A 13,127-nucleotide genomic window follows, 5' to 3' on the forward strand; every position below is an offset into this window, starting at 1 on the left:
GAGGACCCTTCAATGTGGGGTGTTTTTGGCGTGCGGAACAAGGTGCGCCACATTTTATTGGACTGCATTTTATGTGCCAACCAGCGGACTGTGGCCGGTCTGCCGTCTCTTTTATGTAATGATGAAATGAATGTGATTAGAGTTGTAAAGTTTCATGAATTGTCTAACATTTTTAACAAAATTTTGGGGAGATGTTCTTAATGTGTCTAAGGGTGGCTGGCTCACCCTAGTTTTTTGTAAGTGGTCAGCCAGTCACATTTCCCTGTACTTTCCTTTTAGTTCTTCTGTGTTTTGTTTTCTCTGTGTTTTAATTTCTTGATTACCTCTCTTCCCTCCTAATTGGTTTTAGTGTGTGTGACACAGAGTGACTGTGTGATCATTTCGAGTGCATGCGTGTACAACGCTTTTAGTTAATCTCCACGCTTGTTTGTTTTCGTAAGTGTAAGGGCCCTGAGGACCTCGCCGTTGGGCACCTATCGGATTGAAACACACACACACACACACACACACACACACACACTCTCTATGAGGAACTTCTTGAATAAGGAAGCAGTGATGTCACTAGGATTAATCTATTGGCAAGGGATTGATGACATGTTGATCACATATCCTATGATCGCAGATCACTCCATGTCATTACAGCTGATGGAGGAACTAAAACCTCACCCTCAGTTCAAGATAATGGAAGACTATAAAGAGACGTAATCAAATTTTAGAGCACTAACATGATGCATGGAGGTAATAGAGCAAAGAAATGTGCAGAAACTGTGAAGAAACTGAACAGTTGAAAATTTCTTATTTATGGACTTGGTGAACTGCATAGTGTTATTTCAAGAGAAGCAATGGAATTTCTTGGCTTTATAACAATTAGTTGTGCTTGACATGTTTGATATTTCTTGGCAGAAGACACAAAATGCAATAAACAGATATGCAGTTTGAAACTAACAATATTTCATTGCAATCCAGCTACAGACACTTGTAGTTTTGTACATAAAATGGGCAGAGGAAACTATTAGCAGTTCAGTAGTATTCATTTTATTTTGTAATTGATGAAAAAAAAAGACACGTGTCACTTAAGCAACGTGACACTTATGATGTCAAACACTGCTGAACCTTTTGTTGATAGCGGCTTATGAGAGCAGCTGTAAAAAATTAGAATGATCACCATAACCCAAAAATCAACCATTTGTTTCATATATGATAAACTTTTTGCAAGATGTGAATATGGCTTTCAACACTCATTGCAATGCTGTTAATGTCTGGAATGGCAAGAAAGTCTTTGGCAGTATTTGTGTAACACTCCATGTGTGAGCTGCTCTGCTGTTCAATAGTTCCATGTTAACCAAACTTTAAAATACCAAGTACTGTATTTTATGAGTTGTTACATTAATTACTTCCATTGTCCAACTCTTTAAGTTTGCAATGTTTCTTGTTAACAATCACAGCATTGTGAATTTCATTTACAATGTGAAACTACAATGAGCTGTCACGAATTATCATCTTGGTGTCCAATAAATTTTTCCATTGTTTGGAATTTATTCGTGTAGGAAGTATAATTTTATGTTAAAGGGCACTTGAACAAGTAACGTAATTTTGCACAGTATGTCTCCTTATGTCTTACCCTAAACCACTAGACAATATTGTAATTCATTCAAAAGTTTTGCAAGTTTGTACCTTGGTACAGCTACCAGCTGTGGCTTACTAACTTTCGTTTAGTAATTTTGGGGGCCTTGAAGATTGTAAATAGGAGGAGCTTTACTTTGCAGATATGCAGGGTGCTCAGAAAACCTTTAGTGACACTACCTCTTGCAAGCTGCTTGAGTTTGTACAACTGACTGCCTGATTGGCTAACTTCAATCCCAAATAACTCTGAAGTGGCAGAACACACACAAATTTTTCATTAACAATTATTTCTCATCACAACCTCCACTGCAACACCCTTACAAGATTTTCAAACTGTTTTTGGTCACCCTTTATAACACAAAACAAATTTGGCTGAAAGTGATTTAACAAAAAGATTAACAATTAATACATAAATACCATAATTATAAATATCTGGTGAGTAAGGACCCATTATTTACTTGTTGTGCCAACACTGCACAAATTGTGTAATTTCTCTAAAATGCTGTACATTTGAGGGCTGGTGAAAGTTTCACACATAGTTGTTACTTTGCATGTTCTCATGCTTGTTTTATAGCTTTTATTTTCAAATAATTTTTATTGTTTAAGTAACTTACAGGAATGTGTTTTTTCTTTTTCTTTGGCATTGCATAATGCAATGTAATTTGTGTTAGAGTTTTAAGAGTTTTATTTTTGTTGTACTGTTATCATATGTGACAGCTGACAAAGTTTTGGAATTAATTCGTGTACAAACTTTAAAAGTGAAACTCTTAGTGGATCATTACTTTAAACAAACTAATTGGGTTAGTCACTGTATTGAATTTATTGATGATAATGGATTAAAATATGAGGTAATAACATGGCAGCAGACTGTAGTCCTGCTAGTGCACAGTTATGTGGCTCACAAATCATAGTTCCCTACAGTCCGTGGTCCGGACATATAACACAAGGTTGTGTTGCTCAGAAAATTGCTTCAGTAGTGAATTGTAGCTTAATTTTCGGTGTTACAGTTTCAGGCACAGGTCAATGCAATGAAAGTTTGAGTACCATTTTGATATTTATTATGCAATGGGAAAATACATTAAATTAACTTGATGTCACAATCATTGATCCTCATGTATACAAACTGTAATCTATTTGGTTATCAGCCAATTTTTGTATGGCTTGTAGTTTGTCAAGCAACTTCCCCACATAATTAAAATACTGACCGTATCGCACACAGATGTACTACCTAAGGTATGATGTAGGTGATATATTTATACTAGTCTAATGAAGAGGAGGAATTATTTTCAAAACTTTGCCTTTATTACATTAATTTTTATTTTCTATTTGGAGCACTGTAGTTGTAATTATTGGAAACTGATACTAATATTTATTTTTATGTGTTGTTAAATGACTGTAGATAATTATAGTCCTTCACTGTATGTCATTTGAGAAAGAATAATGTGTGTTTGATAAAGTTGTCCGGTCACAGTAATATACCCTCATAAACAAATACTAAACATTATGTAAAGTCACATTGGGAAGTAATTTTGTGCTTTCTTTTTCAACAGAGGCAGACACGTGATACAAACATAAATTAAGATTTTAAACTCTTGTCTATATTACGTAGTCTTCTCATTTGCTTCCTCTATTGCACCAATTCCTGATGCTGATTGCTTTTATTGAATTGTCTGTTCCCTAATTAAATTATGGGAAGGTTATATATGAACTTCGGCTGCTTAAGAGGATCTCCGCGAAAAAAGATGATCATAGGACAGTGAAACTTCATTGAAATATTTGTAAGAATTTATGGAAGAGAAATAATGATGAAACTGTCACAAAAAGCACATTTTAATTTCCATAAGAGAGTGTAACACTTGTTAATTGCCTACCATGCTTATGTTCAGAGTTACAAACATTTCTCAGTGCGATAACCATCTGCATCCATAACAACGTGGAACCACACTAGTGATTCTATTTCACAGTTGTTTGCAGCACTATTCGAATGGTGGGCCATGGAATGTTCAGCTGTCATGACATAGCTCAAGCAGTGCTTGAATATCGCACATTGCATCCAGCATTTCAGCCTTGGTAACAGTAACTTCAACAATTTGTGGCACAATTGGCTGTCAGCCTCTCCTAGGAGCAATTCCCAAATCACCAGTTAATTAGAACTTCTGAATCACATTCTTCAACACTGTGGTGGGGAAAGAGGATCTCTCAGATTCCTTTAATGCTTTGGTACTCATTAAGAGCAGCAGTAAAACTGCTGTTGTTTTGATAAAACATCTTTACATGTGAAGTCCTATTCACCTTGTTCAGGCCCGTGTTGACTGACTGCACGCTGATGATTTTCTTTCAGCCCTACATCTCCATAAAAGTACTGGTGCCTAATGAAAAGTCATGACACAGTGCACAGTCTGGACATCATTTCTATAGAGTTGAGTACCCATACGGTAAATAGTTTTCTCTCTACACGAGATGAAGCAGTGAAAGTTTAGTTATAACCACCACCACCATTGATCCTTCAGATAAACTCCTATACATCCCCAAAATATGATTAACGTTGATTGCTAAATATTAATTTTTCAGACCTGAATAATTAATTGAATCTTTCAAGTTTTGGTTGTATGGGTTGTAGTACTGGGCAGTTACACATTTCCCCACCAAATAAAATGCTTAACACCTTCAAAGAAATCTTAAAAGTTCAAAAGTATGAAATTCGGTACGTAACTATGCCAAAGAATAGCTACTTAATCGGGAAAGCTTTGCCGATAATTCTTGCTTATGAAACACACATTTTTGCTGCGCATTTGTAGCAAATGAAATTTCATTCCGCTCATGTTGCCTCGCGTACTGTGAAACGTGAAAATTCCAGATTAAAAACATGAACCCTGTTTAATTTTTATTGAAATTTAGATTGGGATGAAGATATTAATGAGAAATATGTGGGTCATTTTTATTCGTGCGTGCGTGCGTGCGTGCGTGCGTGCGTGCGTGCGTGTGTGTGTGTGTGTGTGTGTGTGTGTGTGTGATTGGAGTGTATTCGTGATAAATGTGATGCTAGTATAAATTCCTACCTGTTGTCTCCAAAATTAGAATGCGATTACATACAGTGAAAGTTGCTTTGATTAAAAGCTGATATTAATAAGTGTTTAGAACTATAATATAAAATAACTTAATACTTGAAAGTTCTGTACATATTAATAATAAATTGCATGTTCACAGTGATGATGTAAGGGAGAAGATGAAAGCAAAATACTTGAGCAATCCTGATTACAATTTTGAAAAAGTTAATCGTGCCAGTATGGCATGTGGTCCTATGGTTAAATGGGCCATTGCGCAGGTGTGTACAAATGACTTGCAAAAGAATTGCAAATTTTCTAATTTGCTTGCTGATTTACTGCAGAATTAATCAAAATGCAGACCAGAAAAATTAAGTTTCATTTGTATTTCAGATTAATTATGCGGATATGCTGAAGAGAGTTGAACCACTGAGAGAAGAACTTTCATCTCTGGAGAAACAAGCAGATGAGAACAAGAAGAAAGGAGATGAAGTGACACAGCTGATAGCACAGTTAGAGCAGAGCATTGCTTCATATAAAGAGGAGTATGCACAGCTGATATCTCAGGCCCAGGCCATAAAAGCTGACTTGGAGAATGTGCAAGCCAAGGTAACTTTTAATATGTTAATGGAATGCTTGCTTACAGTTTAAATGTCCTAACACCAGTGTGTGGTGTATAGCCAAACTTTAGGCTTCAAAATTTGTATGAGAGAATCAGTTTGTTAATATGGTAACACTTCAGAGTATGTGGTATTGTTGTATTTGCTGCAGAATTTTGTTTGTTTGTATGTATTAGACCAAAGGAAATATTGACTTGCCTCAGATGTCCACTTGTACTGCAGACTCGTAGGGATAAATGAGACTATTTCAATTGAATAGTTTTCAACAAAATTCACACTTTTACAACATATATATTACTGTTGCAGTATTATTAATTAGTATTGTGATATATTGCAAGAATATTATGAAAAGGGTAGTTGTTACTCACTATATAGCGGAGATGCTGAGTTGCAGAAAGACACAACAAAAAGACTGTCAGAAAATGAGCTTTTGGCCAACAAGGCCTTCATCAGAGGTAGAACATACGTGCGCAAATGCAACTTGCGCACACATGACTGCAGTCTCTGGCTGATGAGGCCACACAGAGAGCTGCTGCACATGATGGGAGATGCAGCTTGGTGGTGGGGGCAAGGAGGAGGCTGGGGCAGGATAGCAGGGCATGTGGTGGGGGACGGTAACATGATATTTGTGGAAGCATGTAGGGACGAGGTGGAGAGAGGGTAGAACAGCTAGGTGCAGTTGGGAGGTTAGATGGAAGGTAGGGGAGGGGAAGGGGGAGGGGTTGCAGAAAAGGAGAGAGGCAAAAAGACTGTGGGTGCCTTGGTGGAATAGAGGACTGTGTAGTGCTGGAATGGGAACAGGGAAGGGGTTAAAGGGCAAGGATAAAGACTAACGAAGGCTGAGGTCAGGAGGATTATGGGAATGTATAATATCTTGCAGGGAGAGTTCTCACCTGTACCGGTGGTTGGTTTGGAATCCATCATTCCTCTGCCACATGGTGTCCTGCTTGCCACTACTGATGCCACCTCCCTTTACACTAACATCCCTAATCTTCATGGCCTTACTGCTGTTGAACAAAACCATTCCCAATGCCTGATGGATTCCAGACTTACAATCTCCTTCCTAATCACCAGGATCGACTATATCCTCAACCACAATTTGAAGGCATTACCTGCAAACAAATCTGGGGTATGGCTATGGGGAGTCACATGGCACCGTCCTATGCCATCCTATTCATGGGCTATCTAGAAGAATCCTTCCTAAACATCCAGAATCCCAAACCTCCCACCTGGTTTAGATTCATTGATGATGTCTTCATGATCCAGTTCAAGGGTGAGGACACCTTATCCCCACAATCCACCAGGACCTAAACACTTTCTCTCTCCTTCACTTCACCTGGCCCTACTCAACCCAACAAGCCACCTTTCTCGATGTTAACCTCCAACTTAAAGACGGCTACATCAGTATCCCCCTCCATTACAAACTTACCAACCACCAGGAATACCTCCACTTAGACAGCTGCCACCCATTCCATACCAAGAAGTCCCTTCCATTCAGCTTAGCCACCCATGGCCACTGCATCTGTAGTGACGAGAAGTCCCTTTCAAAATACATTGATGATTTCACCGAGTCCTACACAGACTGTAATTACCTTCCCAACCTTGTACAAAAACAGGTGTCCCATGCCTTATCCCTCCAGTCACCCAGCACCTCACAAAGTCCCACTGTCTGGCCACAAAGGATCGTTCCCCTCATGACTCGGCACAACCCAGGGCTGGAGCAATTGAATCACATTCTCCATCAGGGTTCTCACTACCTCTTGTCATGCCCTGAAATAAGGTATGTCCTTCCCACTCCTCCCCACAATGATATTCTGCCACTCACTGAACCTCCACAATATCCTCATCCATCCCTACATAACTCCTGCTCCCAACCCCTTGCCTCATGGCTTATATCCCTGTAATAGTCCTAGACACACAATCTGTTCCATACATCCTCCCAACTCCCCCTCCTTCAGTCTGATCACAATCACCATCCATCCCATCAAAGGCAAGCCTACCTATGAAACTAGTCATTTGATTTACAAACTAAGCTGCAACAACTGTGTTATATTCTATGTGGGCATGACAACTAACAAGTTGTCTGTCTGCATGAATAACGACTGACAAGCTATGGCCAAGAAATAGCTGGACCGCCCCATTGCTGAGCATGCCGCCCAACAGAATGATCCTCATTTCAGTGACTACTTCACAGCCTGTGCCATCTGGAACCTTCCCATAAACACCAGCTTTTCTGAACTGTGTAAGTGACAACTCTTCCTGCAATATAGCATATGTTCCCGTGATCCTCCTGGTCTCAACCTTCGTTAGTCTTTATCCTTATCCTCTAGCCCCTTCCCTGTTCGCATTCCAGCACTACACAGTCCTCTATTCCAGCAAGGCACCCACAGTCTTTTTACTGCTCCTTCCCCCTCCCCCCGGTCTAACCTCCTGATTGCACCCAGCTGTCCTACCCCTTCTCACCACATCCCTGTATTCTCCCGCTAGCAGCACTTTACAGACCCCCACCCATGCCTTGCTATCTTGTCCCAGCCTCCTCCTTACCCCACCATCCAGTTGCATCTCCCATCATGCGCAGTTGCTTGCAGCATGGCCTCAGCAGCAAGAGATTGCAGCAGTGTGCGTGCGTGCGTGCGTGTGCGTGTGAAGGCCAAAAGCTCATTTTCCGACAGTCTTTTTGTTGTGCCTATCTGTGACTCAACGTCTCCCATATATTGTGAGTAACAACTGTCCTTTTTCACAAATTGTTACATTCCATTCTGGATTTTCCTGTTTTGATATATTGTATTAAAGGAAAATTCAATTGAGAGAACTAATAAATTATGAGAGTGAATTGCCAGTCAATACTTACTGTCAGGAGGCGAAATGTATAGCACATGTATAAAAGTAAAAGGAGCACACTACATAGCTTTTGGAAGTAATAGTTCCTTAGTTGAGGGGCGAGGGCTATGGTGGGGGAGAGTTGAAAAAAATTAAAAAAAAAAAAAAAAAAAAAAAAAAGACCAGTCTCTCGCACACGCTCGCACCTGAGTGTGTTCGATCACTGCAGGGGTGTGTATCTTGTCCCAGGGACTGAGTGACCTGCCCTTCCTTTTTATTTTTTTTTATTTTTTTTTTTATTTTTTATAACTTTCCCCAGCATATCGCTCTGTCCTCCCTGACAAAGGAACTATTGATTCCAAAAACTAGGTGTATACCTTTTACTTCACATGTGCACCCAGTGGTGCTATACATTTTGTCTCCTGGAGGTGAGTGATGGGCGAGCTTTGGGAGCTAATGACTCTTTCTGGCCGAAGGGTTGAAGAGGAAAGAAAGGTGTAAAAGAAAATGACTGTCGAGGCATAGGAAATGGAAGAGAGTTTGGGAAAGTCACCCAAGACTTACCAGACAGGATGAGAAGGAAACACACTTTCCTGTCAACCTGTCCAGTGTCTTGGGCAACTTCCCCGAACTTTCCCCATCTCCTAAACCCCACCAATCCTTTTCCTTAACCCCTCTTCTGTCCTCTTCAAGCCTGTTGCCAGGAGGAGGAGGAGGAGCCACTGGCTCCAGAAGTTTGCAAATTTGGAGACCTTCATATGTGCGTTTCCTGTCGCTGCTTGGTGAGATGATTTTTTTTACCTAACCAATTAAATTACAACCTAAGATTCTACTTTCAAAAATAAATTAAATATTTCAGTATGAGAGCTTGAACAAAATTTGTAATACTGATAATCTCTTTGGCCGTTGTACTGTAAAGTATGTTAACCAAGCGCTGGTGTATTTGATTAAAGTAAGTAGTGCTTTGAAGTATCATGCTGATAGAGAGTAAATTTGACAAATGTAACTATCAACAGGTTGATCGATCAATTGCTTTGCTAAAATCACTTGCCATTGAGAGAGAACGTTGGGAAGCTACCAGTGAAACTTTCAGATCACAAATGTCTACCATTATTGGAGATGTTCTCCTTTCATCAGCATTTTTGGCATACGCCGGCTACTTTGACCAGCATGTGAGTACTGTCTGTAGAATACTTTTATAATAGATAGTTCAGTTCTTAATTATGAATGTAGTATAGTACATAATTACATACTATTTGGCAGAAGTAACACTGAGCATATTACCGTAGTAGAATTTCTTGTATCTACTTGCATCCTGCAGATGCAGTCAGTGTGCTGCTTACTGTGTTTGTGGTACTGTCAATTATTAAGCAGTAGTGTCTCTTTCATCCCACATCTCATAACCGTTCTATGTATATTACCGAGTGAGATGGTGCAGTGGTTACCATACTGAATTCACATTTGGGAGGATGGTTGTTCAAATCCTCATCTGGCTGTCCAGACTTAGGTTTTCCATGATCCCCAAATCACTCCAGGCAAATGCCAGGATCATTCCTTTGAAAAGGGCATAGCCAGTTTCCTTTGCTATTATTTTGTAACTCAATCTCGTACTCTTGTCTCCAGTGACTGTGCTGTTGATGGAACGTTAAATTGTAATGATGGAACGTTAAATTGTGTATCTTTCTTTTCCTTCTATAAGAATTATTTTCAGTACTTTGTTCTCTACCACATACTTTCTTTTTAGTCTCTTTCTATGGGTCTTCCTCACATATATGCTACCATTATCTCGATGATGATGATGATGATGATGATGATGATGATGATGATCCCAGATTTGTTTAAAATTAAAAGGAGACAAAAGTGGCTGGCCAGTTCTTAACTTTGTGAAGTAAAATTCCTAGCTGAAACAAACAATAGTGTATGCACTCATAAGAGAATTCTAAGAAATTAAATTATTGGATACAACTGTTAGATATGAAAACTGATTATCAAGCTTTTAGTACCTGACACTTGCCCTATGTTGCTTTTACCTGTCAGTTTAGAGACTTTATCTAACATTTTCCTTTCTTCAAACCTCACATATGGAAACTTAGGTTAACAAGAGCAACTTAGTAAAAAAAAAATTCTATATTTATTTATTTTGCAAATAATGTTTATTGTTATGCTCGCACTCCGGAAAATGATATGATACTTCATAAATGTGTGTGATGTTCGTTAACAATTAAGGGCAAGGATTTTTGTTAGCTTTTTCAATCTAGATTCTAATTTTTTGTAATGAAATGATGAATGCCATAGGTGTTTTGTTCTAATGTATTGAACAAATGTATATTAATGGATGATTCAAAGCAATGAAAGCAAGTAGCACACAACATTTGTTCAATGAATTGCAGTTGTGCAGACAGGTGATATTGAACAGAGAGAAGACTAGTATCCTTGGTTGGCCTGTAAGCTGTAATAAATGTTCCAGTGTATGTAAAGTGCCGTGGGGTGGTAAACATAAGAATAGTCCCCAGGTGTGTATGAAAGAGCTCAAAGAAATAGGTGCACAACATCCAAAGAACTGAATCGTTCAGGGGTACCCTTACTTGGAAGTGATGTGTGATACCCTGTATGAAATGCCCTGCAAATCAGTTGAGCAGGATTGTGTTGTGTCCACTTACCTCAGGAAGAATGTTTAGAGTGACTTTTAGCACAACAGTGACTGTTTACATGTACTGATGTAGCAAACACAAGAGACAAACTTCAGTCCACCATTACTGACAATATGCAGATGTTCTCACTTGTGGCAATATTTATCTTGGACAACACCCAGATTCACAAGAGGATTATAATTCAGAGCTGTAAGGATATTTTAAGTTGTCATGATAGCCAGTTCTCATAGGAGTGAAGAGCATAAAACATTTGTGGTGATACCTGCCTACAATGAACACAAGTAGCCAGCTAGTATTTGGAGATATGTTAACCTTGAAATGGTGCAAACAACTCTTTAATAGATTAATTATAAAAAATGTTGTAGTTGCTCAATACCTTTTTAGCAGGATTTATTTTCCCAGTGGGCCATTTTGCTGTTCAAACAATCGTATTACTTTCTAGAGATGGATTTCATAGTGTAACTAGTTTCTAAGTTTATTGAATTTTATAACAACTTGGTTTGTAAATCAGTTTCTCCTGGCAGAAAAAAAATAGGTTTCCTTTATTTACACCAGTACATTGTTTATCAATAATGTTCATTTAGTTCCGAACAAATTGTGAATATTTTTTATACCAAGACTTGTAACTTTGTGGTGGACCTAGTTATTACCAACCTTAATTAAAAACTGATATGTTTGTTGTACAGTATCGCCAGAACTTGTTTGCGACATGGTGTCAGCACCTGCAGCAAGCAGGCTTGCAGTTCCGGCCAGACATCGCACGGACTGAGTATCTGTCAAATCCAGATGAGAGGCTTCGTTGGCAGGCTAATGCATTGCCTTCAGATGATCTATGTACTGAGAATGCGATCATGCTTAAGGTAAAATTTCATAAATTGCTATTGCTCATTCTTCTAACAACTTTTCTTGCACAATGAGTTTTTTTAATAATGGGTTGTGTATAAAATATTAGTTAGTGTACCCAGTTGTTTCCCCAGTTTCCAAATAGAGGCTGTTTTAGAGGTGCTTCTGTCATTGTTCAGAACAAGTGTGCTCTCTAAATAACTAGTCATTAGTGGATGGTGAACACTAATATTCCTCCTTCAAAGTGTACCCCTGTGATTTGCTTTGGAACATACATGCTGTGCCCCACTGTGGTTCACAAATTAAATATTGGCAGATTTGAGAATTTAGTTAAGTCATTGTGTAGCAGTTTGGTAAGGTTATGCACAACATACTGTGCACTCACAAATAATAAGAATCAAGCAGTTGAAAGTGGCAGAGCCTGGTAGTCCTGTCCAGAAAGGTTGCTTGTTGCTAATTTAATAGTATTTTACTGTTCTTTAAAATCGTGTTGCATGTAATTCCTCTATCGAAGTATACATATTGCTAAAGAATTTTGCAGTATTTACCATCTGTGGTGGTGGTGGTGATAGCTGCACCTTTTGTTGTCATCCATGAATCCCACAATTCTTTTTGAATTTGGTAAAATGTGTTCTTGAGCCACAAAGAGTTTACATATTTGCTAGTTAAGTAGTTAGTCAAGTGCCCCATAAATCTTATTCATGATGGATCTGTTGTTGTGGAATGCGTAGTTAAATGGAAGTTTTGCGCACGCTTCTCACAGTATTAAATGTACTTGTGTCTTCATGGTGTGCGTGCGTGCGTGTGCGTGTGCGTGTGTGTGTGTGTGTGTGTGTGTGTGTGTGTGTGTGTGCAAGTGAGGATGGACCAACCCTGAAATTCATTTCATTAAATGAAGTGCAGCTAAGGTAATATATGCCCTTCAAAAGCTTGCCTAACAGCAAGTAAAAGCTCATCAAAAAATTTAAATTGGCATCTGGGTACAAGGTAATCAAGCTATTTGCCGACATGTTACAATAACAAATTATACATTCAAAACACGCATTTTAGAAACATCATCTTTTGTGCTCTCCCAGAAAAAAGCAAATGATGAACATGTTGATTTAAACCCAAAACATTGCAGCAGCGAAGTTGTTAAACCATAATCATAAATGCAGACATCTGCTTAGTGACAAATTTTGTCACCATTGCTGTTATTGTTTAATGCTTGCCTTACGACTGTTAAAGTGTTATTTTAGGCTTTATGAGAGAAACAGGGATGTGAAAAAATGAGTTTACTTCCCCAGTTGACATTAGAAGCTTATTAGAAGTCGGTACAGTGAATTTCTGTACAATGTATAAAATCTAAATTTGAAAGAAAACTTAGGTGCTTCAGTTTCACTTCATGCCCTCTATCACTGCTGCCAATCTTTACAATCTGCGGTGTGTAGTGTGTGCGTGTGGTATATATATCAGCCACATATCTGAGTTGTCTATGTATTTGTTGCAAGTGTATCGTGTCACTTTTGAACACGAAAATCTTCAAA

The 13,127-nt window shown here is 38.7% G+C and overlaps 1 protein-coding gene across 3 annotated transcripts in view; it reads left to right on the forward strand.

Moving 5' to 3' along the window:
* The window catches only part of LOC126474868 (dynein heavy chain, cytoplasmic), a 231,166-nt gene that overhangs the window by 166,497 nt on the left and 51,542 nt on the right, over positions 1 to 13,127 (forward strand). For all 3 annotated transcript variants that reach the window (XM_050102347.1, XM_050102348.1, XM_050102349.1), the window contains 4 exons: positions 4,831 to 4,948; positions 5,061 to 5,276; positions 9,124 to 9,279; positions 11,445 to 11,618. In XM_050102347.1, coding sequence (XP_049958304.1) covers positions 4,831 to 4,948; positions 5,061 to 5,276; positions 9,124 to 9,279; positions 11,445 to 11,618 — 664 coding nt within the window. The remainder of the gene's footprint in view (positions 1 to 4,830; positions 4,949 to 5,060; positions 5,277 to 9,123; positions 9,280 to 11,444; positions 11,619 to 13,127) is intronic.

This window comes from Schistocerca serialis, chromosome 4 (assembly GCF_023864345.2).
Source record: "Schistocerca serialis cubense isolate TAMUIC-IGC-003099 chromosome 4, iqSchSeri2.2, whole genome shotgun sequence".
Taxonomy (NCBI): Eukaryota; Metazoa; Arthropoda; class Insecta; order Orthoptera; family Acrididae; genus Schistocerca; species Schistocerca serialis.